At 49.6% G+C, this 25,014-nt stretch overlaps 10 protein-coding genes across 10 annotated transcripts; 6 read left to right on the top strand and 4 right to left on the bottom strand.

Annotated features, from left to right (window-relative positions):
* Positions 1–75: 75 nt before the first annotated feature.
* On the bottom strand, positions 76–1,656 carry N7496_009380 (putative peroxisomal 3-ketoacyl-coA thiolase (Kat1); the record flags this gene model as incomplete). Its single annotated transcript, XM_056702294.1, has 6 exons — positions 76–114; positions 188–299; positions 356–420; positions 480–1,328; positions 1,393–1,488; positions 1,552–1,656. The coding sequence occupies 6 exons, from the start codon at positions 1,654–1,656 to the stop codon at positions 76–78; spliced, it is 1,266 nt and encodes a 421-aa protein (XP_056551294.1).
* Positions 1,657–2,726: 1,070 nt separating this feature from the next.
* On the top strand, positions 2,727–4,866 carry N7496_009379 (putative bifunctional fatty acid transporter/acyl-CoA synthetase (FAT1); the record flags this gene model as incomplete). The annotated part of the gene is made up of 5 exons (XM_056702293.1): positions 2,727–3,012; positions 3,071–3,226; positions 3,292–4,438; positions 4,493–4,642; positions 4,695–4,866. The coding sequence occupies 5 exons, from the start codon at positions 2,727–2,729 to the stop codon at positions 4,864–4,866; spliced, it is 1,911 nt and encodes a 636-aa protein (XP_056551293.1).
* Positions 4,867–5,725: 859 nt separating this feature from the next.
* N7496_009378 (pantothenate transporter) lies at positions 5,726–7,355 on the top strand (the record flags this gene model as incomplete). Its single annotated transcript, XM_056702292.1, has 4 exons — positions 5,726–6,132; positions 6,200–6,414; positions 6,470–6,646; positions 6,700–7,355. 4 exons carry the CDS (start codon positions 5,726–5,728, stop codon positions 7,353–7,355), a joined length of 1,455 nt encoding a protein of 484 aa, XP_056551292.1.
* A 389-nt stretch (positions 7,356–7,744) lies between these two features.
* On the top strand, positions 7,745–10,273 carry N7496_009377 (uncharacterized protein; the record flags this gene model as incomplete). The annotated part of the gene is made up of 6 exons (XM_056702291.1): positions 7,745–8,106; positions 8,177–8,622; positions 8,669–8,961; positions 9,020–9,361; positions 9,422–9,490; positions 9,545–10,273. 6 exons carry the CDS (start codon positions 7,745–7,747, stop codon positions 10,271–10,273), a joined length of 2,241 nt encoding a protein of 746 aa, XP_056551291.1.
* A 450-nt stretch (positions 10,274–10,723) lies between these two features.
* Positions 10,724–11,699, bottom strand: N7496_009376 (uncharacterized protein; the record flags this gene model as incomplete). The annotated part of the gene is made up of 2 exons (XM_056702290.1): positions 10,724–11,571; positions 11,624–11,699. 2 exons carry the CDS (start codon positions 11,697–11,699, stop codon positions 10,724–10,726), a joined length of 924 nt encoding a protein of 307 aa, XP_056551290.1.
* Positions 11,700–13,835: 2,136 nt separating this feature from the next.
* N7496_009375 (uncharacterized protein) lies at positions 13,836–14,948 on the top strand (the record flags this gene model as incomplete). Its single annotated transcript, XM_056702289.1, has 1 exon — positions 13,836–14,948. The coding sequence occupies one exon, from the start codon at positions 13,836–13,838 to the stop codon at positions 14,946–14,948; it is 1,113 nt and encodes a 370-aa protein (XP_056551289.1).
* A 363-nt stretch (positions 14,949–15,311) lies between these two features.
* Positions 15,312–17,180, bottom strand: N7496_009374 (MIP/aquaporin family protein; the record flags this gene model as incomplete). The annotated part of the gene is made up of 2 exons (XM_056702288.1): positions 15,312–17,084; positions 17,145–17,180. 2 exons carry the CDS (start codon positions 17,178–17,180, stop codon positions 15,312–15,314), a joined length of 1,809 nt encoding a protein of 602 aa, XP_056551288.1.
* An 805-nt stretch (positions 17,181–17,985) lies between these two features.
* N7496_009373 (uncharacterized protein) lies at positions 17,986–19,785 on the bottom strand (the record flags this gene model as incomplete). Its single annotated transcript, XM_056702287.1, has 1 exon — positions 17,986–19,785. The coding sequence occupies one exon, from the start codon at positions 19,783–19,785 to the stop codon at positions 17,986–17,988; it is 1,800 nt and encodes a 599-aa protein (XP_056551287.1).
* Positions 19,786–20,718: 933 nt separating this feature from the next.
* N7496_009372 (putative autophagy protein (Atg22)) lies at positions 20,719–22,638 on the top strand (the record flags this gene model as incomplete). The annotated part of the gene is made up of 6 exons (XM_056702286.1): positions 20,719–20,885; positions 20,947–20,981; positions 21,059–21,814; positions 21,886–22,010; positions 22,074–22,235; positions 22,291–22,638. The coding sequence occupies 6 exons, from the start codon at positions 20,719–20,721 to the stop codon at positions 22,636–22,638; spliced, it is 1,593 nt and encodes a 530-aa protein (XP_056551286.1).
* A 590-nt stretch (positions 22,639–23,228) lies between these two features.
* On the top strand, positions 23,229–24,848 carry N7496_009371 (uncharacterized protein; the record flags this gene model as incomplete). The annotated part of the gene is made up of 1 exon (XM_056702285.1): positions 23,229–24,848. The coding sequence occupies one exon, from the start codon at positions 23,229–23,231 to the stop codon at positions 24,846–24,848; it is 1,620 nt and encodes a 539-aa protein (XP_056551285.1).
* Between the last annotated feature and the right edge of the window lie 166 nt (positions 24,849–25,014).

Raw genomic sequence — 25,014 nt, 5'->3', positions numbered from 1 at the left:
TCATGCATCGCAATTTATCTGTAGGATATATACATAATTACAAAAGAAGGGATTTATCACAAAATTTCCCATGCTTTAGTGCTCGGAAACAAAGATACCGGCCATACCCATACCCTAGTACGAAAAAGAACAATATTAGCATCGGAGATCACAGTCAAGGAAGAAAAAATAAGAGGACTTCACATACAGTTCCAACACACATCGAGGTAACAGCGACCCGCTTATCCTGGCGACGCAGCTCAGCCAGGGCAGTGACAACCTGGCGGGCGCCAGTAGCACCCAAGGGGTGGCCGAAAGCACTGTTACCTGGTTAGTACAGAATGACAACTGACAAGGTATGTCTGGGTTCACTTACATAGCACCACCACGAGGGTTCACCTTGCTCTCATCCAGACCCAGCTTGCCGACACAGTAAACACCCTAGAAACCCAATGTTAGTCCACTGAGAATATCCAATACAATTTCGACGGTAAACGCACCATAGAAGCAAAAGCCTCGTTAATCTCAAAGATATCAATCTCATCCTTGCTCAGACCAAACTTGCCCAGAATCTTAGGAATAGCCAAGGAAGGGCCAATACCCATAATCCGAGGCTCCAGACCGGCAACGGTAGCACCACAGAACTTGCCAACGATAGGCTGACCCAGCTTCTGCGCCTGCGAACGCTTCATCAGAACGAGCGCCGCAGCACCGTCGGTAATCTGACTAGCGTTGCCACCGGTGGTAGCACTGGGCTGCCACTGGGGGAAAGCAGCGCGGATCTTGCCGAGAGACTCGGCAGTAGTGCCGTAGCGAATACCATCATCCCGATCCACGACGATATCCTTAACCTCACCCGTCTTGGGATCCTTGATCTGCGTCTTGATAGGCACGATCTCATCCTCGAACCAACCAGCCTTCTGCGCCCGCTCAGCCTTCTGGTAACTGCCAGCAGCGAACTTATCATGCTGCTCGCGGGTGATACCGAACTGCGAGGCGACGTTCTCGGAAGTGTGACCCATAGGCATGTAATTCTGCGAAGCGATGGGGTGCTCGTTGATACCCTCGGCCATCTTGGGGGCACCGCCGTCGGCGTTGGTGCTCATGCTCTCGGCGCCTACGGCAATACCGACATCGATGGAGCCGGCGATGATCTGGTTGGCGATGTTTTGGATGGCGAGGAGGCCGGAGGAGCAGAAGCGGTTGGATACGGAGGCGGCGGTGGACACTGGGAAACCGGCGGCCAGGACGGCGGAGCGGGCGATGTAGGCGGAGCCCTGGGCGAGACAGTTGCCGACGCAGACATCCTCGACGAGGTTGGGGTCGATATTGGAGTTTTCGCGGACAGCCTAGGATAGGGTTAGATGAGGTTGGTGGTGGAGTGGGCATTGAAAATGGATCGGGACCACCTACGGTGAGGAGGGAGATCAGGAGGTTATCGACAGTGGTGTCCTTGAAGCCACCCTTGCGCGCCTTGGTGAGCGGCGTACGGGCGAGATATGTGATGACCTGGGGTAAGTGGTGTTAATTGACTGATCGCGCCAGTAGTAGCAGCACCGAGCAACGACGTACCACATCGTCGGGGTTCTTTGCGAGAATCTTAGCCTTGGCCGCCGACACGCTCTCGGGGGACAGCTGCTTAGAGATAGAAGATAACCGTTGCTGCGGAGAAGACATGGCTGCTATGTTATGAAGATTTGAAGCTGGAATGAACCGACAAATCTGCAAAGGTAGGGGAAGAATATAACAAAGAAAAGTGAAAGAGAGCTACGGCGCCCCACGGCCGGAGCTGGACTTTTTTATCAGTCGCGGTGGCCGAAACGCGGGGAGAAAATGAGCCGCGGCTCATCAGACTTGTGATGAGAAAGCAATAGTTATGGCCGAGCGCCTTTCTAGACTACGAACCGAGCCGACCTTGGTTAATTCCAGTGGACTCGACTCTGGGAGTACAGTATGTTGGACAAGCTCCACAGTTAAGCCGAGTCGGTTGTTGCCAACCGAGTGGAAGTGCCGGGGTGCTCGCCGGGTTGCCCGTACGATACCGTCACGCTTGGTTACGCCAGCTCCCTCGGCTGTGAAATGGAGTTGATGATTGGTGAATAGGTCGTATTTTACAGACTGTAATTACCGTCATTTCAAGATAGTCGGAGCTCATGTTGATCATCTTGATCGGACAAAGGCCGATGTTAAGCATTTAGAGAAGGGCGAAATTGAATAAATGCGAATGGAAAGTTAAGATAGTAATAAGTATGCTTTTATACTCAAATTGGGGTTATTTCATCTTGATTTCCTGGAATTGCCCACATACCGGTCACACTCCCCCCAAAACCGGGGTAAACGGCCCGGTCACGAGTCGCGGGGAACGAAATCATTTTAGCTGCGCGATGGGGCAACTCCGTTGAAAATACGGGGATTTGCCGTATCGCCCCTCCACCTCGGCCCTCTTAACTATGACATTGGCGGTATCTATGTGTTTTTGGTGCCGTATGGCCGGACTGTGTAAGGTACGGCAGATCGAGCCTGGCCAGCTTCCGTCTTGAGCTCATCGATGGACCGTGGGGTATATTCTCTTATAACCGCACCGACCTCGCGATCCCCCAGTTTTTGCATTGATTTGAATCTGCGAAGCTCTGTCACAGAAGGATTGAGATCCGTGAATATTAACGCCATTGAAGTTCCAGCTTGATACCACCTCAAGTATCACCGACGACTTGCGACAGAACCCAGGCTGCTGCTAGCTGCACACCATGGATATTCTCTCAGAAGCTAGCATGCCCGCCGTGGCCATGGCTTCGGCGCTGGCAGTTGGCGCCGGCGCATACCTCAATGCGAAGCTTGCGATCTCAACGGATCTGACCGCTCTTTCCAATGACCGCGCCTTTGGCAAGCGTCTGGCCGAGCGCATCGGCAGTCTCGGCGAGTCGACTACTATCTACAAGCTCCTTGAGCGAGTCGTCGATGTGGAGGGACATGGCGCGGATGATGCGCTCTGGTTTGAACACAAGACTTGGTCATATAGCCAAATCAAGGATGGTTAGTTTCTCCTGTCTTATTACAGCTGAGTTTTGGAAACTAATCATTTTCTGTATAGGGGTCGATCGATTGGCTGCTCTGCTTCACGCTCGAGACATCAAGGCTGGTGATTTCGTGGGTGTCTTTACCACCAACTCTCCCGAGATGGTGATTATCCTTTATGCGCTGGCCAAGTTGGGTGCCGTGGCCGCCATGATCAACACCAATTTGCGGGGTAAGTCTTTTATTACGCCTGCATAACGATTGCGGTGCTACGATTGATCACTAACGAGTCTCTAGATGATACATTTATTCACTGCCTCAATGTCTCCGGCTCAAAGTTCATCATCTCAACGCCCGATCTTTCTCAATTCGTTTGCGCTGATTTACCACACCTCGCTTTCAACCTAACGTCTTTCAAGGGCGTCTCGACCGAACCAGTCGAACTCATCACAGCATCAGACCTGCAACAATACTCTCCATCAGGATTGTCACCCGCTAAGCGCACACCTAAGGATCTGACAGCCCTGATCTACACCTCCGGAACGACTGGAAAGCCCAAAGCCTGCGCTGTCCGGAACATGCTGGCCCTAGTCACATCCACTCCTCTTACGACGGATGCTAAGAACCCGTCTAAGTACTACCCCCTTCGCACATATTCATCTCTACCACTTTTCCACGGCACAGCCTTCTTCACCGGCTTGTGTTACTCAGTGGGTAACGCCGGTACGCTCTGCCTGAGACGCAAGTTCTCCGCCTCTCAGTTCTGGAAGGATGTCCATGATTCAAAGGCGACCCGGATTTTGTACATTGGCGAACTATGCCGGTACCTACTCTCCACACCCCCATCACCTTTCGACCGCAACCACAACTGCATCGCAGCATCGGGTAACGGCCTCCGTGGCGAGATCTGGGAGAAGTTCCGAGAGCGATTCGGTGTTCCCGAAGTGCGCGAGTTCTACCGTTCCACGGAGGGAATTGCCAAATTTGATAACCACGGTGTTGGGGCTTGGGGAGCCGGTAAGGTCGGCTTCTCAGGTCCGATTCGTCGCTTCCTCGAGGACGACACTTTTATCGTCAAGTATGATACTGAAACGGAGATGCCTTTCCGTGACCCGGTGACTGGATTCTGCGTTCGTGCTCGGCTGGGCGAGGAGGGTGAGGCGATTGGTCGTGTGCGGGATCGTGGGTTGTTGACTGAGTATCTGCGCAACGAGGAGGCTACCGAGGGCAAGTTGTTGCGTGATGTCTTCCAGAAGGGAGATATCTTCCAGCGCACGGGCGATCTGGTTGTCCAGGATCACTCTGGCTGGATTAAGTTCCAAGACCGCGTTGGCGATACCTTCCGTTGGAAGGGCGAGAACGTGAGCGCTGGTGAAATTCGGGATCATATCTGCCGTATCGAGGGCATTCATGATGCTGTGGTATATGGTGTCAAGCTTGCTGGGTAAGTACGCGAAGTATACGCAAAAGGATGCACATCGCTAACGTGTTTTCTCAGGTACGATGGTCAAGCCGGTGCTGCTGGAATCACATTGGAAGAGCACTCTCCCGCCTTTGAGATCGAATTCATCTCGAACTTGTATAAAGAGCTGAAGAAGAGGGGCGTCCCATCTTACGCACTTCCTCGTCTAGTTCGGATCACCGAGAAGTGAGTCATTTTTACCACCTCCGAATCTATACAGTATCTAACATTTCAACAGAGTTGCCACTGGTGTGACGTTCAAACAAGCAAAGGGCGATCTCGTGAAGAAGGGATGGGATCCCCGTAAGGACTGGGGCGGAGATACTTTGTACTGGTTGAATGGGACCAAGTACGAGAAACTGAATGACCAGAGTTGGTCACAGATCGAGGGAGGCAGAGCCAAGCTGTGAAGGTTGATAGACAAAAAGCTTTGGCAATAGACTTCCACTGTGTATATAGACTAGATTATGCATGTACAATCTTATTAGCTTGAAACAATATCTTCCGTGGGTCAAACTGGTTGATCCTGACTTCCACCGTATGTAGGTCAGGTGGGATTTATTCGGGTAGTTCTGTTTGTCGGTGTAATGTGAGACTGGAATAGTGGGAGGGTATCATTCAACCACGAGGTACAAGTACCTCGGTCCTTATCACTCACCGCTGACCAGTTATCCTTGTACTTTGCACTTACCCCGCGAGGGACTTGCTGGTGGGGCGGACTGAAGCATATACAAACATCTGGGAACAGCTCCTTGTGGGCAGCCTAGTTTGAAAAGTTTTCTCGTCTACCTCTTGTGTGAAAGATTATTTACTCCTTTAAACACTGACAGGTATACAAGAAACCTCTACCGGATATTGCAAACCATCTCACAGCTGGGAAAAAAAACATTTGCTGTGTTCGTTGTGATCAGTCTGCTTTACCGTCACGCCATAATTAGTAAGTGATCGCCTCTTATCTGTCGATCTCATCATTTACGAGTGACCTCTCGCCATCTTCAGCGCTGGCTCTCCTTGGAAGGTGTGTATCGACGAGTACCTCACGGTCGCACTGTTGATTGGGTCAAACGGCCAGTATACGACTTGGCGGTCTAGCGCGAATGGCGTATTGAAGGCCTATACTGGTATAATCATTCTCTCCGACGTCGAGTCAACATTTTGAGTCCGAGCTCACGCCCTACGAGAGCTTCCAAACCGTCCATAAAGCAGCTTCCCTCCCCACAGTGATTGTCAGGAATCGATTACTTCTGAAGAGGAAAGCGACAACACAAGATGGCCTCCCTTCGCACCAGGATTGCGATCTGGCTTTGGGGACCAGAACCCAAGGATCGTGAGCTGTTGGCGAAACTCGATGTGACTCTTCTTCCCTATTTTTCCTTGATCTGGTTCCTTTTCGGTGTGACTCGCGCCAGTTATTCCTCGGCCTATATCAGTGGCATGAAAGAGGCTCTCAATTTCCAAGGGAAAGAATACAACTATATGAGTACCGCGTACTTGGTCGTTTATGCAGTGTGCCAGATGCCGGGAACTAGTCTTTTGACTATCGTGCGACCTAAATATGTCTTCGTTACTGCCAATGTGACATGGAGTGTGTTGACCCTCATCACGTACAAGATGACTCGCGCGTGGCAGGTCATTCTATTGAATGCGATCGAGGGAGGGTTCTCGGCTATTGCATAGTAATATCCCCGCCTTACTTGATCTTGAATCCCCGTGCGAAAACGAATGTACTGACCAAGTGAACAGTGTCGGGGCCCAGTTTATTCTAGGCTCATGGTATAAAAAGTCCGAGCTCGGTATTCGGGCAGCGGTGTTCTGTGTGTTTGGGCACATTGGTAGCATGGCTGGTGGCTGGATCCAGGCAGGACTGCTGCAGGCGCTGGCAGGCAAGGGTGGTTTGCCCGCTTGGAAATGGATTTTCATTATCGTCTCGGTAATCACTGTCCCAGTGGCACTGTTCGGTAGGTTCATCAGTTGCTCATGAAGAGACGAAAAGCTGACTCGCAACAATTTAAGGCTGGGTTTTCATCCCTGATCTGCCAGCACACCGTGCTGCTTGGTACCTCAATGATGAGCAAAAGGAGCATGCTGTTACTCGGCTAGGTTCTCCACGCAAGGAGTCGTGGGATATGACTGTATTCAGACGTGTGCTTTTGAGCTGGCAGTTCTGGCTATTGCCATTCATTTTCATGCGTACGTCTCTGACCTCCACTTAGATATGGACCCCACCACTAATATCTGTACAGTCTATTCTCTCTCTGTTCAAATGCTACAGAACAATGTCATGGCCTATTGGATGGCCGGACAAGGCTACTCAACTATCCAGCAGAACAACTATCCCACAGGCATCTACGCAACCGCCATCGTCGGCACCGTCCTGTACGCAATCATATCCGACAAGCTCAAATCACGCTGGGAAGTGTCCATCGCCATCGGCCTGACCTTCGTCATCGGATCCGCCATTCTGGTATCAAATCCGCCCACGGATGCTGGCTACTTTGTAGCATTCTATCTGCTAGGAACCACTTTCGCACCCCAGGCAGTCTGGTATTCGTGGCTAGCCGACGTGACAAGCCATGATTTCCAGCTTCGTGCTATTTCAACTGGATTCATGAACTCGTTCGACTTTGCATTTGTGACATGGTGGCCATTGATATTCTATCCCGCGACTGATGCGCCGGATTTCCATAAGGGATATATCGCCAGTCTGATAACGGGGGCTTTGACCCTACCGCTCATCGGGGTAATTGCTTATTTGGAGAAAAGAGACACGGCTCGCGGTGTTATTGGGAGGGTTGCGGTGGATGACTCTGTTGATGATGATGGCGGTTCGAGGGATGACAACCCGAGCAAGCTGCTAAATCCGCCAGTCAACGTGCGGGCTAGAGAGGTTGATGTTTAATCACGGCGAGCAAGTCATCGAGAAGCTTGATATGAGCCGACGCAGTCGATATAAGCGCGCTATACCTTGTGAGAGTTGTGTTTTTCTGTTCCGGTCACACTAGATATACTTGGTTTCATCTTTTAGAAGGGTGTTCCACCGAGTGGACAACCTACGCACATTCGGTCGGAAGAGAGACAAAAGAATACATGCCTTGTATTCTCAATTCCGAAGACTTAGATATGTTTCATTGAACTCTCGTAACTTCACACCTTGCAGGGGATTATACTGCAATAAAAACAACTGTCAGGCCTTGCCATTGCGTTTCTTTTAATCCAAACCACGCGGTCTAATTAGCACATACAATCCTCCTGGCAGTTAGGATTAAGTCAAACCAGAATTAGAAATCAATGGCTTCTAAATTGACGGAAGCTTCAATTGACCCAAACCTCAAATTAGACTATATGATCCACCGATATCGTGATCCGAGGCTCGTGGATGGCACCATCAAGCTCGGCGGAATGACCGAAGATGACGGACCAAATACTACCCCTCTCCGCAATCTGCGACTCCTCATTCCCCCTCAGCGATCACATCGAGTCTCACAACAACAACAAAGCAATATGGGAGACGAGAAAATCACGTTCGAGCAGAATGGACTTAGCTTCTTTGGCCTTTTCAGGCGGGGTTCAAACGCAAAGGGACTGCCACTGATCGTCCTGATTCACGGCGGGGGAGCAACATCCGCATTCTTCGATAACCCGGTGGTCTCGTACGTCTGCCTCTACCACCACTACTACTGATCACATTGAACATCGAATGAAGACCTGATAAGTGTATAGAGTAGTTGATGAGTTCAACAAGCTTGGGAATAATGTTCTTAACATCTCCCGCCCTGGCTACCGGGGAACCCCCGCACCGACTAGCTTGACACCCCTACGAGACTCGATCTCGGTGTTTATCGACTTCATCAACTCCGTCTACAAGACACGAAGTGATACAGGCCATGATGGGATTATCTTAGTGGGCCATTCGCTTGGCGGAGCCCTGGCCCTGTCTATCACCTACGAAGCGCATGGTCGATTGCCTATCCTGGGAGTAAGTGCTATGGGGTGTTTGCCGACCTTGAAGCCGCTGGGAATACTCGGCGAGACAGACCCAGAGCCAGAGAACCCGAGATTCATCGTGGAAAGCAACCCGGAGAACATCAAACGGTTTATGGGTAGACCAGAGTGGCTGAATCCCGATGCATTGTCCGAGGATATCGTTGCGGCGGTTTTCGAACCCGGTAAGCTTCTCCACTCTAAAGATAAGAACTGTACTAAGTATATCAGGCATCAAGTCTGAAATCAGGGAGTATCAAACACCAGAGCTGTACCAGTACCTGCTTGATACCGTCTTCCCTGGTATCCAGGTACCAGTCCAGTATTTAGCGGCGGGAAACGAAATCCTGTGGGACGATGAAGACCCCTTGCAAGGGAAGACTATATTCGACGCTCTGGTATCGTATTTCAAATCAGCACCGAATATTGATGCTGCGATCCTCCCACGGGGTGGGCACAACTATGAATTTTCGCAGAATGTCAGCTTGCTTCTCACGCGCAGGAACCACTTTGTCCAGAAATTGGTACCAGGCTCCGATTACCAGAACACAGTAGCTGGGAATTGTGCTGACTATTTGGCAGATGACACGGCCCGGAGATGATGGAGACAAGGTAGCCTCTCAACTCCCTTTCACCAAAATCCCCATCTTGGATTATGCGCGAACAACCTCGCAAACCACGCGGTCCACATTTTTGGAAGCGCTAAGGGATGCCATTGTCAATGTGGGCTTCTTCTACCTCAAGAACACTGGTGTGCCGGATGAATTATATCAAGAATTATCGGAGCAGTCTTCTGCTCTCTTCAACCTACCATTGGATAAGAAACTGGAGATTGAAATGGTCAACAGCAAACATTTCCTCGGTTATTCCCGACTCGGCCAGGAAATTACAGCTCTGAAGAACGACTACCGGGAGCAATTTGATGTACGTGCATTCTCATTTGTCTCCGGTCACGATCAGTGGCAGTGGAACTAATAGGAACAGTTTGCGACGGAGCTACCTGCTCCCGGCCCTAAAGAGCCCCTGTATCGCAACATTCGGGGACCAAACCAGGTAAGCAAACTAGCCCGTTAGCCGTACTACTGTGAGATATCTAAACCCTTGAAGTGGCCAGATCCGAGTCTCCTGCCCAACTTCCGCCCAGTTATTGAGAGATATCTTGAAGCTATCGAAGTATTCTCAACCACGTTTAGATCTCTCGTTGCCGAGGCACTTGACCTACCCGCAAATGCTTTTGACGACTTCTTCGATGTTCCTCTGCAGAACAAGTTCAAACTGATCAAGTACCCGGAGCCCATCGACTCTCACCCCGGTGAAGAAACCCAAGGTGTCGGCCCACACAAGGACTCATGCTTCCTCACGTTTCTCCAACAAGCTACCCCCCATACAGGACTGGAGGTGCAAAATAAAGCCGGAACATGGCTTCCAGTTCATCCTATCCCTGGAACTCTTGTCATCAACATTGGCCGCTCCCTCGAAGCCATAACCGGTGGAGTATGTACTGCGACAACGCACCGAGTGAATTTGCGTCGAGAAAATTATCTAGATGTGAAAGGCCAGTCACTTGGCCCACGCTTCTCATTTGCTGTTTTTCAAGGCGTGAGTCTTGACTTGGGTGTTGAGAAAATCAACATCGAGATTCCGCAACATGTCAAAAACTTGGTGAAAGATGAGAAGGTACGATCGGATGCTGAGGCTACATTTAACGAGATGTTTAACGGGAGCATTGGCGAGGGCACTCTTATTGCACGTATCACGAGTCATCAGGATGTTGCGGAACGGTGGTATCCTGATCTTTTGAAGAAGGCCTTGAAAGCTCAGAGTGAGAAACGGTGATACTAGATGCTGACGAGGGCACGGCATCTTTTTGATATGTGAGCTAAATTTCATATCATTATACAAATAGATATTTCCCACTCAGGTTGGGTGACATGATTTAAATAACCGCGCTCAGATACAAGGATGGAACAACGGGCATCCTGTTAGATGAAGTATGGAAGAAGTACACAAAAGCTACAGAACTTGCCATTCAACTATGCATTCAAAAGACAAAAAAATATCTCAAATAGTCAAAACGTCAACATCTAACAGACAAACAGGCGACGCAGTATTGGAACATCCTAGGAAGACAAGTCACCGAGAATAGGACAATTCCGGTTTATCATCAACCAGACACCACATGAATAATCGGCAACTCCCTTCGAAAAGTCCTTCCTGTCCAGTCTTCAACAAAAATATACAAAACACCAAGGATACTCTTCCATCTTCTAGAATCCCTCCGTAAGTCTATTTGACATTGTTGGCTGGGCTCGAAACAGGGGTGAGGTTCATGCGAGTCACAACAGTATCGCAGGTGGGGTCGCGGACATAGCCATCGCCCTTAACCGCATTTTTGCATGGGTAAAGGAATCCCTCATTCATATTCTGGTTTGGCTTTCCGTATACGGCAATTCTCGATTCAGTAGGGAATACCCAGGCCCTGGCCTTAGCCGGATCCTCAAAGGCGGCGGGATTAAGAACCTCGAAATTGTAAATAGCACCATCTTCAGCATGCAGATCTCTCTGGGTGTTACGTCCAGATCCAGCCTGCCAATCCCAAGATGGTGCATTTGCCTTGTCAGAAAGTATCTTGGTAGCGGCCTGTTCACGGGGAATGGAAGAGAAGTAAATGCCCTTTTGAGGCACCCAGATTGAGGCCACGATGTTGTTTCCGCCTGCCTTGGTCTTTACCGGAAGCTCATCATACAGACGTTGGGTGACAGATCGCAGGTTTGCATTGAACTTCTCGGTGTCCTCAGTAGTTTTGGTCATCTCAGTAGCTTTGGTCTCCCATGGGATGAAGCCGTTCACAGTCAGACCATCATCTCCGAACTTCTGTACGACATGGGTAACAACAAAGTCTGGAGCATCAAGGGGACCTTTGGGTTCGCAACCATCAGCTCGCTTGCAAGGCTGATTGCCTGGCTTCGGCTCCGACTTTGGAACAGGAACAGGATCAGGTTTAATGGGAGGAATTCGTCCAGGAACGTTTCCTGGAACCTCTGGTACGACCGGCTTCGGGATAATTGGCTTTGGAATGGTAATTCCAGGAATCTCGATTCTTGGAAGCAGAGCAGCAAGATCACGCCTGTCAACTAGAAAGAAGTTAGTTATGTTACTCTATGGATTAGAGTCGGATCTACATACTTGCTCTGGCAGAGGTTTCCAAGGGATTGGCCAGGAAAATAGCCAGAAGCGCACAGTACTTCCAGTTAGGATGCATGATGGTGGGTTTTCAGTCTGTTCTATAAAACAGTGTGTAGAATGATGGTTGTAGTAAATGAAGTATGATTGACAATCTTGACCTTTAGGGGCAAATAAAGCGGTTTTTATACATCCAGACAGAGATTGAGCCCCCAAGTTGTAGGTATTCTTGACTTGATAATTCTTGAAGCCATTCGGACATAAAATCACTGGATATAGTCTCACTGGATGTCCGAAGGTGGATGCGGGTCAGCAACATGAAACACCAACACCAGCAGGTTTAATAATCGCAATTCCGGAGCCTCCATGAACTTGTTTGTCAAATCAGCGATGTCAAAAAGGCAATTTCATGAGAGAAAATCCTCCATGGGGCCGCGTTACATGTTGGCTCTAAAATCTAGTTTAAAAAAAGAACAATATGAGCGGTCGTTTAGAAATATAGAGCCAAGCAAGAGCTCGAAGGCGTCACTGTGAGATGATGCCAGTGATAATTTAGAAGTTGAAATTGGGGGCAGCTTTCTATGTACTTCGGGAATTTAAACTCAAGTAAACTAGGTTACATGCCCTGTAGCATGGGGGCTGCCGAGTCAGAATTTAGGCTAAGGGCCTTCGAGCCGTTTTGGTTAGCTTTATTTCATATTCGAGTTGGCCCCATTTTTTAAATGATTTTTCTAGTCCATACTGCTAATATTGTGTGACATTGAAGCAAATCGGGCCCCTCTTAGGCATGAATTTAAAAAGGTGAAGTTTCTGATTGAGTCGGATCTGAGCACTACCTCTGCTAGACTACCCAGGACTAAATGACCTAGCCGAGAGCTTTTGATCTTCGCAAATCAGTAAGAAATATTTCAAACGTAGAATCGATCCAATACGAAAAAGATATTCTAACGGGTTGATAGAGCATTCTCACGCGAATTTTATTACTTTATCCCCTTGTAGTTAAACCATCCATTAGTCGCGTAAGATTTTAGGTCTGATGGGCAGTGCAGGTGCAGCCTTGATGGCCTCAAATAATCGCTGACAGCGTTTGACCCCACATAAGATGGCGCAAACGGGCGAATCGATGGATTCCAAGGCTGCAGGGTCTTGCAGATAAACAGATATCGGCTTTTTTTTCCTTGTCCCTATCGGATTGTTCTTGATTGCCTGGCATTTGCTTGTCTCTCGCCTTGGCGCCTTGATTTTGCTTATGCGGCCGGCCCCTGTCACCAGAGGCCATTCCTTGAGGGATTTCTCTTATGGAACATTTCTTATTGGTGATTGCTAGTAATTTCCTTGCAGGAATTCTTTTCCGGGGTGTTTCACAACTCGAGCACAATATTTTCACACTCCCTGGCATATCACCTGCTTGGCCTTGGGACAATATGGAACATATTCTTGACTAGGAGTGTATTTCGGTTGTTAGCAGCCAAAAACAGCTTCGGGCTACGTCCGGCACTAAAGAGATATGCTGACGGACTCTTAATTCAAGTATTTTAGCATGAAGCGTGGCTGAATCCTTCGCTGTGCATGTGCCAAGATTCCTAAATTAGCCACACGATGCTGGATAGGCACGGGCCATTTCGGGTGTTGTTCCCCGAAGACCCTGAATACTGTTTGGCCCCCTGAACCCTGAGACCCTTAGGGGCCAGGATGCTCTTCTTCAGCAACTATAGCCTCACATATTCTGAATCTGGATATTCTTATTAACCGAGATTTGACATACACTAAAGAATCGAAACATTTAGCCCCCCTTCCTCCACAATCAAATGGAGTGCCGTGAGATTTGCCATAGCACGCCAGGAATATCTTGTGTTAGTTGGGGGCTTCATCTTTTCTGGTATACCAGGCTGCTGGTGAGTTTTCCAACATTTGTTGAGCAGGTCTTGAAGCTGAACGCCCCCACGAGGTTTGCTACAACGCCGAAGATGTTGCCGTGTGAGGTTACCTCGACATTGCATGGCCCCCGATGGGGATGAGCTCGCGGCGTCTCTAATACTGAACATGGCAGTGTCGAACATTCAGATGATTAAAAGATGAGATATAAAAGGTAGGATATTCCTAGAGATTCATTGCTATTCTAACACACTCAACTAGATCTCGATCACTTCAATCTCAAAGATTCACAGAAATTATTATCATTTCTGCTCTTTTGGTCTCCAATAGCAACTGAACAATGTCTATCAACACGATAATCAACGCTGCCACCCTAGCCATCACTGCCTGGTCCATTGCGGACTCGCTGGGCCACAAGTACGAGGACCCTGACAAGCAAGTCAGCGTCAGCATCTTCACTGGCATTGCACCAAACGCCGGAGGGAGCATTCCCCATCTTGCCGTCTGGGATGAAAGTGGTAACCGAATTGGCCAGTACAAAGGAGACGCAAATGGCCACATTGATGATAATGGTTCGAAGACCTTCACCATCTCTCCAACTGAGAATGGCGGACATCAAGCAACGCCAGAGTATCTCCTCATGGTCATGCAAGAGAGCGATGCAATTTGTCTTTCTGGACTGGTAGTTTCCGGTAATGGAAACCAGTGGACCTGGACTGGTGATATGGGCTACACCTGCGGCGCCCAATGGTACCCCAGCAAGCGTACTATCGGCACTTCCAACATCCCGATCAAGTGTGTCTGGATGGACAGTGACCATTCCAACGGAATTATCGCAAAGGGTCTGAGTCTGCATATGCGCAGTTTCGCCGGAGATCAAGGCTTGGTCGACCAGTACCAGGAAGACCAGCGACGTCTGTGCCAGAACACGGCTCGCATGACTTTCCAGCCTGAGCCTGTGGTTCCTGATTCAATCCCCCGATTCTTCAAGCATGCCCCCGAGTTCGATGACACCGGCGCTCTCAAGAAGCCCGACGACGGAATCGACCGAGGCACTCGTGCTTATCCTGACGGTACCAACTTCAACATTCACGATACCAAAAAGCGCCGCCATGCCCGTGACATGGATCCACACAGCTTCAATGTGACTGGTGTTAAGAATATCCTGCCTGGCCACATTGTCATCAGCAACCTGGACGGTCACAGTGCAAAGGAAGTTTGCGAGCACCCACAGTCCCTCGGGCCAGATTTTGTGCACAAGGGTGAAGGTATCTTCTGTGACATGAATACCGGAAAGTGGTGGCCCGTTTGTGACGAGACTACTGGCACTGACGAGGCTTGCTTTGATCTTGACACCAAGTCCATGAAGAACTACAAGCCTGGTAGTCTCCACACTCGCAATGACGGGCACCCAGTTCCTCAGAAGAACTACAATAGCCACGAGGAGTGGTAGATAGATACACCCCTGTACTTTAACCCAAGGCTTGTTATATTTTGAAGAGATTCTGGGTTTTTCGCCTGTGAAAGTTTAGTTTTGCTATTTCTTGTTCATTTTTTTGGGTCTTTCTGTCTATTTGGATATTTCCTGCGCGAGCTATTAGAGAATCTTCGCAGCGGCTTCACTTTGGGAGCCTCTTGAGTTTTGATACACTGTTGAATATACTTTCAAATTGCACCTTCTATCTCGTATAGCCGGGCAGCTGTCCTCTCAAAATCCCGATAACGTGTCTATAAGGTTGTTCCGGGAAGAGAAAAATATATACATGTGTGCCGAGCGGTTTCCACTCATACGTCCACACTGTACCATACGCCACATTCATGCTACGGGTACGTTCGTCGTCTTTTTCTTCCCAAGATGCAAACGGCGCTTCCACTTCATGCGGCTCTTCTTCATTGCTCGTTGAGTTCGCTCCAGAGGGTAGTTCACCGGGGATTCACCGCCAGTAAAGATCATGAAATCGTACAAGAACGCTCCCATAAAGGCCCCGGTTGTTGCACCGACCCAGGGCCCATAAAACCAGTACGGATTCAGGAAAAGATCGTTGCTATAACCAAGTGCGAGAAGCGCGAGGCGAGGACCAAAGTCACGACTGGGGTTAAAAGCAGCACCAGTCTGGTAAGCAAAGGTCATGCTCAGGCAAGTAATGACAAGTCCAATGATCAAAGAGTTCATGCCTGCACCTGGTGGAGCATTCTGGTCATCACCCAGAGCTAGGACTGTGACGGCGAGGAAGCAAGTTCCCAAAAATTCGGTGAAGAAAGCTGTTGCAGGGCCAATCCAAGATTCACGCTGGTTGGTGACGAAGCTGTTGATAATGGCCGAGTTGGCATTTGTGCTTATGTAGTACTCGATTGAGCGGTAGTAAAGTCCATAGGCCGTGAGACCGGCACAGAATGCGGCAATGAACTGGGCTGCAAAATACTCGGGCATCTTGCGCTTGGGGAAACCACGATAAAACCACAGCATTGTTGTGATGGCGGGATTAAGGTGGGCACCAGAGACACCACCAGAGATGTAAATTCCCATCATAGTAGCAAGGCCCCAGGCCCAGGCAGTGGTGTTAGGATTTCCAGCGTCTGCCACAGTCACTGAGAGGTCCGCGCAGAAGCCAATGGTGAGCTGAACATAGGCAGCGAGTGCCTCAGCCAGAGCCTCACGATGGTGCGTTCGAATGACTGACCATGTTGTATGGTTGTTGTGCACTTCGTCTTCGACCAGATCTTGTATCAGCGGGTGCAGGTCTTCCGGGCAGGTCGCTTCATCGAGGGCAGGGATCTCGAATTTGGCGTCTAGTTCTTCCTCCGGGTGTAGCTCGGGTTCTTCATGCACAGTTTGTAATGGATCATCACTCTGGTACTCGGGTTGTCTCCTTGGTGATTCATCTGTTGCCTGAGACCCGCCTTCATCGACGGTTGAGAGCTGTTCTTCCCAATTCGAGGGCCGTCTCATACGTGTTGAAGAAGTGCGAGACAAACGGGATCCTTGTCTGATTGACGCCGTCTCGCCACTCAGGATCTTGTTCATAAAAGCATTCTCACGCTGCAAACGCGCATCTTCTACTTGCGCTGCCATTTTCCGCGGATCGGCGGTCTTCTCGATCCTGCCCTGTTCGAGATCATTGGGGTCCACGTCCAAGCCAAGCCTCTGTGAGTTTTCGGCGGGTAACTGAGCATTGGCAAGATTCTGGAGCAATTCATCTTTGGTGGGCACCATGCCTGGTCTCACCACACGCGGCAGCGGTTTGGCCAAACTCCACACGGGTTTGGCGTTATTCGCTTGCTCATAGGATGGGTTTAGGTCGGCATATCCGGGCTGCACGAAAGGCTCATGAGAGAGCCTCATTTGAGGAGTCTCATCTGGGCCAGCCAAGGTGAACTTCCCCTGTGTTCGGTCTGCAAGAGTAGTTCGAGGGGCCAGGCTGGGCACTCCACTGCCACTACGCCTCGCTGCCGAGCTGCGTCGGCGGACACCAGAACTAGATGGGCCTTCTTCAACGGTCGAAAATCTTCTGGTAGGTGAAATTGCATCTTCTTCAACTCCCCTCGAGGCTCTAGTTGGCGAAGTAGGACCTTCGCTTCTGGCTCCAGACTAGTAACAGCATGATTAGAAGGTCATCGCTCTATCGATTGCAAGTATTGCTAAACTCACCACTGCTCTTGGTCTTCTTTGATTTTCTTCATCCATGATTGTTACCAAAAGCCTGGATCAGACTTTTGTTCCGCAACTCCAATTTCTATGGTCTATAACATAAATGCCAAGAAGAACGTCCGGGGGATCCGAGAGGATCAGCACGGCTCTAAAGACGCGATAATTCGTGATAGGAGAACGCAAAGAAAAGTGGAGATACAGCTTTGACCGAGAAGAAAAGAAAAAAGTCAATTGAAAACAGGACAAGCCAGGTGAGTAGCGATTTATAAACGGATCGTCTCCTTTCTCCTCGCCAAGGTGGAGAAGCAAAGCTCCCTCGAAGATAAAGGCAAATATGCCAACTTACGCAATGCCCGTTCGATCATCGCGACAACCCTGCTCATATCGTCAAATCTGCGGCGAGGGAGTCGGTTTCCAGGCAATAATAATTTGCCGCTGGATAGTTAGTTCCTGTCCTGACCCACCAGCTGCTCAACGCGTGCCACTGATTGAACCGTGGACGACGGTCGGAACCCATTGTGCTTCGCCCTAACCATGTGCTCGCAGCGGCTCGTCCAACAACAGAGACTCCGGTAGTGGGCCTCATATAACTGTCGAATATTCATCTTCCGTCCTATCCGAGATAAAAGGGATTGTGTAATACTGAAGTTGGAGAAAATGCACTACTGATTTTTATGATGTATGATTGCACACAGATAATGACGTCATATAACACTAGACCCCTTTCCCTGCTGCTAGCTCATTCTGATCCTTGACATGACGTTGACCTGATTTCTCAGTCGTGGGATATTATTGCTCCATCCACCTGCTTCACCTGGCTCTGCTAGTAAGCCGCTGAATCCTACCCGACCAGTTTTTCAGAGAGCACTTGCGTCTCCAGAGCATCTTGAGCGTCTTTCGGCGAAAGGTTCGCAACGTGAATATATTCCTCCTTTGTCTGAGGAATCGCAACATCGACCTTCTGGGTGCTCCCAGCCTCAATATTCGCCAGGGGGTGCCTATCAGCGGAGAAATCAATGATAGCTTGGAAAATGGCCATCGAATGGGCCGATTCCAGCGAATGCTGGGTAGGGCCATTCGTAACCTCATTTGATGTAGCCTCCAATACTTCGCTATCGTCATAACTCTCGGCTTCTTTAGCCCCATCTTTCGCATTTTTCTCTCCAATCTCGTCATCTGCCCCTGAGAGGTCTATCTGAGCGTGTGCTAGTCGATCGGAAAGGAAGCGAGTGTACTCGTCGCAGTCCCACGCGAGCTGTTTGTTCTTGGACTCGCCAACTTTTCGGGCTACAAGTCTTTCCATCTCGGCACAATCCTCGGCACTGAGCAGGACAAGCCTTTCCTTCCAGGCGGTCTCGTGGTCATTTGACGGCCCGAAGAACCGCGGGTCAATCTTTTGCCAGTATATGGCATCAAAAGCAAAGCTGTGCGTTACTGCATACGTGATCCAGAAATCTCCGCTTTCCCAGCTCTTCTTCATGTGACCAGAGAGCCGTTGTGCATCGCTCATCTCTCCTCTGTCGATCCTGGCATCTTCACATTTGATCATTGCCCCAAGAAAGGTCTTTAAGCGACGTTCATACACGCGTGTCCAGGCCTCGAGACCTTCGGGCCAGTACTCAGGCTTTTCAACAAGGAGCCACCACGGAGGAGCATAGGTAAACTCGACTGGGGCTGAGTAGCTAAACTCCCAATCCAGCACACTGACGATATGGTCGCCCAGGTCCATAATCACGTTGGCGGGTCTGAAGTCATCACACCATAGCTTGAAAGGGCCATTTGTAAGAGGATGGTTGGTTAATTTCTGCTCTCTTGCAAGTTTCTGGAACAGACGCCTGGCTACAAACTTTCGCCGACAATCATCTGCGGACTCGATGGAGTCGTTTCTCTGGTGATTGAGATGCTGGATGAAGGTCTCTGCGACGGACTCTAGGTATGAAGCGGACGTTTCAAAGGTAACATCTGGGCCTGGTAAATATTCTGGAGGCAAAGTTCCCATCACAACCATTTGTTCCATGTTAAGCGTGAGCGGTCGGTGGGCAACTTCCCACGTGGAGTCATCCTTTTGCTTGAGTGACCCTATCCGAGGGAAAGACGACATAGACATCTTCAAGAGAATGTCTGCGAGTTCACGGTACAATGTCTCCAGCCGGTCTTCTGAGATGTCTGGATTAAGGACTCCGCGTAGGTTTGCCGGGCGCTCAGGCGGGTTTAACAAGGCATACATCGTAGAGTTATGTGGAACATACTCCATGATGACAAAAGGTCCAAGACACAGTTGGCTTTCATCCGCGTTCCCTTGGTAGATTACCCGAGGAATCGGAATAGACGTGTGCTCTCGCACATAGCGCATAACAGCGGCCTCATTCCGAATCTTCTCATCAGGAAATCGCAGTGTCGCAGGCAAAGGGTAGCGTATCACCGCCGATGGAGCGTTTTCAAACTCCATCCGGAACGAGATGTTGTAACTCCCCTTTCCAATCAGGGTAAAATCAACAGGCTCGCCAGAATTGTGATAGTCCAACAGGGTTTGAGCAGCTGCAGCCCCGATCTCAGGCCTACAGAACTGGTAGATCCAGTTGTCGACAATTTGCTCGCTCTTGACCCACGCGGCATCATCAAAACTCATCACAGGATGCATGTTGTAGAGAGATTTCACATAAACCAAGAAGAGCTTTGCTCGGATGAAAATTTTTGATCAAATCATGGTTAGTGAGGCGTGCGGTTGACATGAAATAGGCGACGTTCTTTCTTTGACAGGAACTCTTGCTAGGATGGCATCTGATACCCTGGTCAAGGCCAATAACACGAAGTATTAGGGCCCCGTAAGCCTCATTCTATTGGTCGATCCTCGAGCTCGTATATTTTCGGTCGAGAGTTCATTGTTCGAAGGCTGCTCGCTGACGGCGAGCATGCATACCGACAGCTCCCACGAGTAATTATGATTGGACTCGTGAATTGTATTCGTCATGTCCAAATTGTGGACTGAAATCTGGAAGATCGAGAAGAGTCAGGCAGGATATAAGCCCCAAAAAACTAGCCAAGCTTGCTTAACACTGGCTTGGCCAGCTTGGCTTTACAAGACCGTGCCAATACAAGCCGGCAAGTGGACGAATGACCGGGGCCCAGTTGCCAGTTGACGCGCGAGGAGCTGCCACCACAGTTCCTGCAAATGAAATCCCAGCAAAGTGTGCAAACTGCGCGGTTTTCCCTGCTGAGATGAGTTCGGCGAGATTATCAAAGATCTTACCCGGTAACTGGTTAGATTCGAATGGATTTCTGCGCACGTTCCGGTTCGCTCGTGGCTATGATAGGTGACCCTCGGTCGCGCCGCTCCAACTAGGCCCGTCGCGGTCGTAGCGTGCAGAGAATCCAGATTGTTATCGCACGATCGCCACCTTCATTTCAATGCGACTGGCCTGTCTGTCTTCGAGGGGTTAGTACGCGGGGCAAAGACGGCTCAACCACGTCTCTCAAATGAAAACGGAAATTCTTCGGTAACGAGGGCTCCTTGAATCTCCTCTTCTTCGACAGACCTCCTTTTTGCACTCGTTCATGCGACCGGGAACGAGTCATGGAACATCTGAAGGACACCGAGCTCTCCACCGTGGAGGTGGATAATGGTCCACAGGGTGAAACACCCCAGGTCGAGGTCTTGGACAAGACTGAGCAGCCGATTGCCCCAGACCAGTTCGATGAAAATTATCGCACAACCCGGAATGAGATCTGGGCTTATTATGCGTGCGTGCGATCATTGAGCGAGATGCGACCTAAAATCCACTAAACACAAGGTCCTCTATAGCTATTACATCGGCAACAATGGGCTGTCACTCTTCAGTCAGTGATCTTTTCTCTTCGATTCTCATTAATCCAATCCCAAGACAATGGCTAACTCACGCAACCCAATTCGATAGACTTTGCGCCTACTGCATTCCAGAACCTGCTTTATCAAGCTGCCCCCTACGATGGTATCATGAAGTTCCTCGGGCGTCCGCGCTCAATCAACAGTATCGTGCTGCTCTCCAATGGCATTTCCTTTGCGATCCAAGTAGTCGTGTTCTTGGTTATCGGTAGCTTTGCTGATTTCGGTAACTGGCGACCGAACATTCTCATCGCGCTGTCTATTATCGCATGGGCTATCGGCTTTGGCTGGTTGGGGGTTCACACTTCGGATAAATGGCAGGTTGGCGTCGGACTCTACATTGTCGGCCTGATCGCCTACCAGACAACATTGACCTTCTGGACTGCCGCCTTCCCAGGTCTGGCACGCAATACAGTTGAGATGAAGGAAAAGGCCGATGCTTACGTCGCTGGGACAATCACGCGCGAGCAGTATGACTATGCCGATACGATGATGCGTAGCCGTTTGGCGAACATTGCCTTCTATATTCAATCAGTAGGCGAAATCTTCATCCTGGCTATTATAGTGGGAATCATGTTCGGATTGGACGTGAATGCCAGCCAGGCCAACAACAACTGGGGTCTCAGTGTCTTGATCGCGTTTGTTTCCGGAGTCTGGTTGCTTGTTTCCTTGCCATGGTTTTTCCTGGAGAAGCGTCGTCCAGGCCAGGATCCTGGCAAGCGGGGGATTCTCATTGCAGGTGTATGGCAACTTTGGGACGCCATGAAACAGATCTGGCAATTGAAACAGAGTCTGATTTATCTCATCGGTAAGACGGTCATAGACTGAACAACTGGAAGAAAAAGTGGGAGCATGTCTGACATTCCAATCATGAAACAGGCTATTTCTTACTTGGAGACTCCTTGAACACTACTGTTACCGTGATTTCAACTTTGCAGAATAGCATCGTTGCATACAACACTCTCCAGCTGACCTACCTTTTGATTGTCGGCATTGCGGCACAGGTCAGTCCTTCGCGCAGCAGACTCCTCGCTTGATTCTGTTTTACTGATCATACATGAATTCAGGCGGTCGGCATTTACGCATTCTGGTATATCCAGCAGCGCTTCCACTTGGGAACCAAGACCATGTTCAACACGATTGCCGTCGCCATCATTCTTCTCGATGGCTGGGGTATGATCGGTATCTGGACCGACAAGTTCGGCTTCCACAAGGCGTGGGAAGTTTGGGTGAGTATAATCTCCGAATTTCTACATAGCATGGCTGACCCTCCAATCTTTGTAGGCCTACCAAGCATTCTACGGACTTTTCATTTGCCCTTGGTACAGTTACTCCCAGATCATGATCTCTGAAGTCACTCCCCGCGGCCACGAGTTCTTGTTCTTCAGTCTATTCAGTATCATCGGCAAGACTTCATCATTCATTGGCCCCCTCGTCTCAAGCGCTATCATTGACGCCAGTCCGACCGGCGACAATTCAGCACCCTTCTACTTCCTTTTCGCCTTGAGCGTTGTCAGCTTTGGCATCATGGCCTTTGGTGTCGACCTTGGGAAGAGCCAAGTAGAGCAGGAGAAATTCCTACAAGATAAGAAGCGACGCCTTGAGGACTCGGCATCTTCGTCGACAGTGTGAAAGTGTGTAAATGAGATCATAACATACGGATTCGGGTTAGAATCGTATATAGCATTGTGCGCTTAGTATATGAACTGCGCCGCTTACTTAGGGGGTTGGTTCGGAGATACCAATTAAACAATTCATTCTTCAATAATCGTTAAACCTTTCTTCAATGGTTCAGGGCCGAGCCTAGCGGATGGACGAGAGAGCTTGGGTGCGATTGGGAGGTGGGCAACATTAGGCAAAGAGCGATTGGCTTATGAGAACGTGCATGAAGGTTGGCCGTCAGCGTTCCAACGCTCTTTCATTTTTGCACAACCCATTTTTTTTCCTTCGGTATTCTTCAAGGATGTAAGATTTCAAAAATAAGATATCAATATGTCTCCACGGTTTTCGGACCCTTTACTTCTATATGATGGCGTGAAATTGGACATTTTCAACCCCTAATCGTTCGGCGCCGAGAATTGGAAATACCTCGGTGCCGATCCAATTTCGACTTCTTCTATAAAAGTCTCGCCACAGACTTCCTCTTCGTCTCTAATTCTACCCACAATTCTCATAAATATTATCACTTCATGAATTCTGCATTCAGAAATCTCTCTGTAAGAATGTTTCCCACTACCGGTCAACCAGTTATCGTGGTTGGCGCCAGCTTAGTTGGTCTATCGGCCGCCCTATGTTTATCCTCCCATCGAGTTCCAACAATTGTTCTAGAGAAACACTCTGGAAAATCGCTGCATCCTCGTGCAATTGGCTTTACATCCCGCACTATGGAGATATATCGTTCTCTTGGAATTGATAATATCGAGCCTGCGCCTGAAGACTTCAAGCTTGAGCGTGCGCATGTCGAAAGTCTAACTGGGAAAAGGAATGACAACTCCTCTTGGTCCGACACGGAGAGAAAGACAAAGGGAGAAAAGCCACAAAACCAGGCTCCTAAGTCATCTGCTCCGAAGAAGGAGTACTCGGTTGAGCGTGCGTCGGCTATCCCACAAGACAAACTAGAGCCCATGCTCGAAGCATTGGCTTTGGAACGCGGCGCCGACATTCGTCGCAAACATAAATTGATATCCGTGGACCAGGACGAGGATGGAGTGGTCGCCACGGTTACTGATGCCGAGGGCAATGAGCAGAAGATCCATGGATCCTATCTCATCGCAGCAGACGGGAACCGCAGCACCGTCCGAGAACTTCTTCAAATCCCTCGACACGGCCGTGGATATATGCAGACATTGAGCAGCGTCTTGTTCCGTGCACCCCTCGAGCAATGGACCAAGGGGTTTGTGCAATTTGACATAGATCAACCAGATCTTAAAGCCTTCCTCGCCTCCTACAGCGACGGACGATGGGCCTTGATGTTCAAAGACGCAGTCGACCGCGACGAGCCAGCTCTTCGCGCTGCCATTTATCAAGCTGTCGGGAGGTCTGACTTTCCCTTGGAGATCATCACCACTGGTCGCTGGGAGCTCACTGCCCTTGTGGCCGACACTTTCCAATCTGGGCGTGTCTTTCTCGCTGGTGACGCCGCGCACACCTTGCCTCCTAACCGTGGAGGCTACGGCGCAAACACTGGGATCCACGATGTGCACAATCTTGCATGGAAGCTTGCGGCTGTGTTGTCTGGCAAGCTATCACCCGAGCTTCTGAACACTTATGATGCTGAGAGACGTCCTATTGCGCTTCTACGACATGATCAAATCTTTGTGCGTGCCGACTACAAGGTCCACCTTGACACTGCCACTCCGGCTGGGGAGAAGATCGACGACGATGCCATGGAGTTTGGTCAGATCTACCTGTCTGATGGTATTATCGGCGCTGATGAGAGTTTACCCCGTGCCAAGAAGCCAGACGAGTGGAATGGTCAGCCTGGCACACATATACCTCATTTCTGGGTGCTGAAGGACGGGGAGAAGGTTCCTACTCTTGATCTTCTGAGCCAGGGAGAATGGACCCTGTTTTCGGAGTCGGATGAGTGGAGTGAGGCAATCTCCTTTGTCAACGAGAACTCGCCAATTCCAGTCAGGTTTGTTCACCTTGGAGAAAGCGTACAGTTTGTTCACGGAGATGACTTCCAGAAATCTCTCGAAGTCTCACATTCTGGGGCTGTTCTCGTTCGACCTGACGGTTATATTGCCTGGAGAGTCAAGGATATTCCTGGGAATGCGTCAGAGACTCTGGGAAGTGCTATCTCAAAGGTTTCTTTCAGTTCCGGCGGACCTCAACTTTGATCGGGTCTGTTTGATTTTATCTGTTTTGCAACTGAGTGACTTTATGGGCCTGTGTGAATAGTACCATGTATAGTATTGGGAGGATTGTTTTTGTCTTTCTAAAGGTAGATATAGGATGTATATTAGTTGTTTTGTAAATCCGAATACTTGAACATAGATCTTCTTG

The sequence above is a fragment of the Penicillium cataractarum genome (assembly GCF_028827025.1).
Source record: "Penicillium cataractarum strain IBT 29864 chromosome Unknown utg000008l, whole genome shotgun sequence".
NCBI classification, from domain to species: domain Eukaryota; kingdom Fungi; phylum Ascomycota; class Eurotiomycetes; order Eurotiales; family Aspergillaceae; genus Penicillium; species Penicillium cataractarum.
This window is presented reverse-complemented; position numbering and strand designations above follow the sequence as displayed.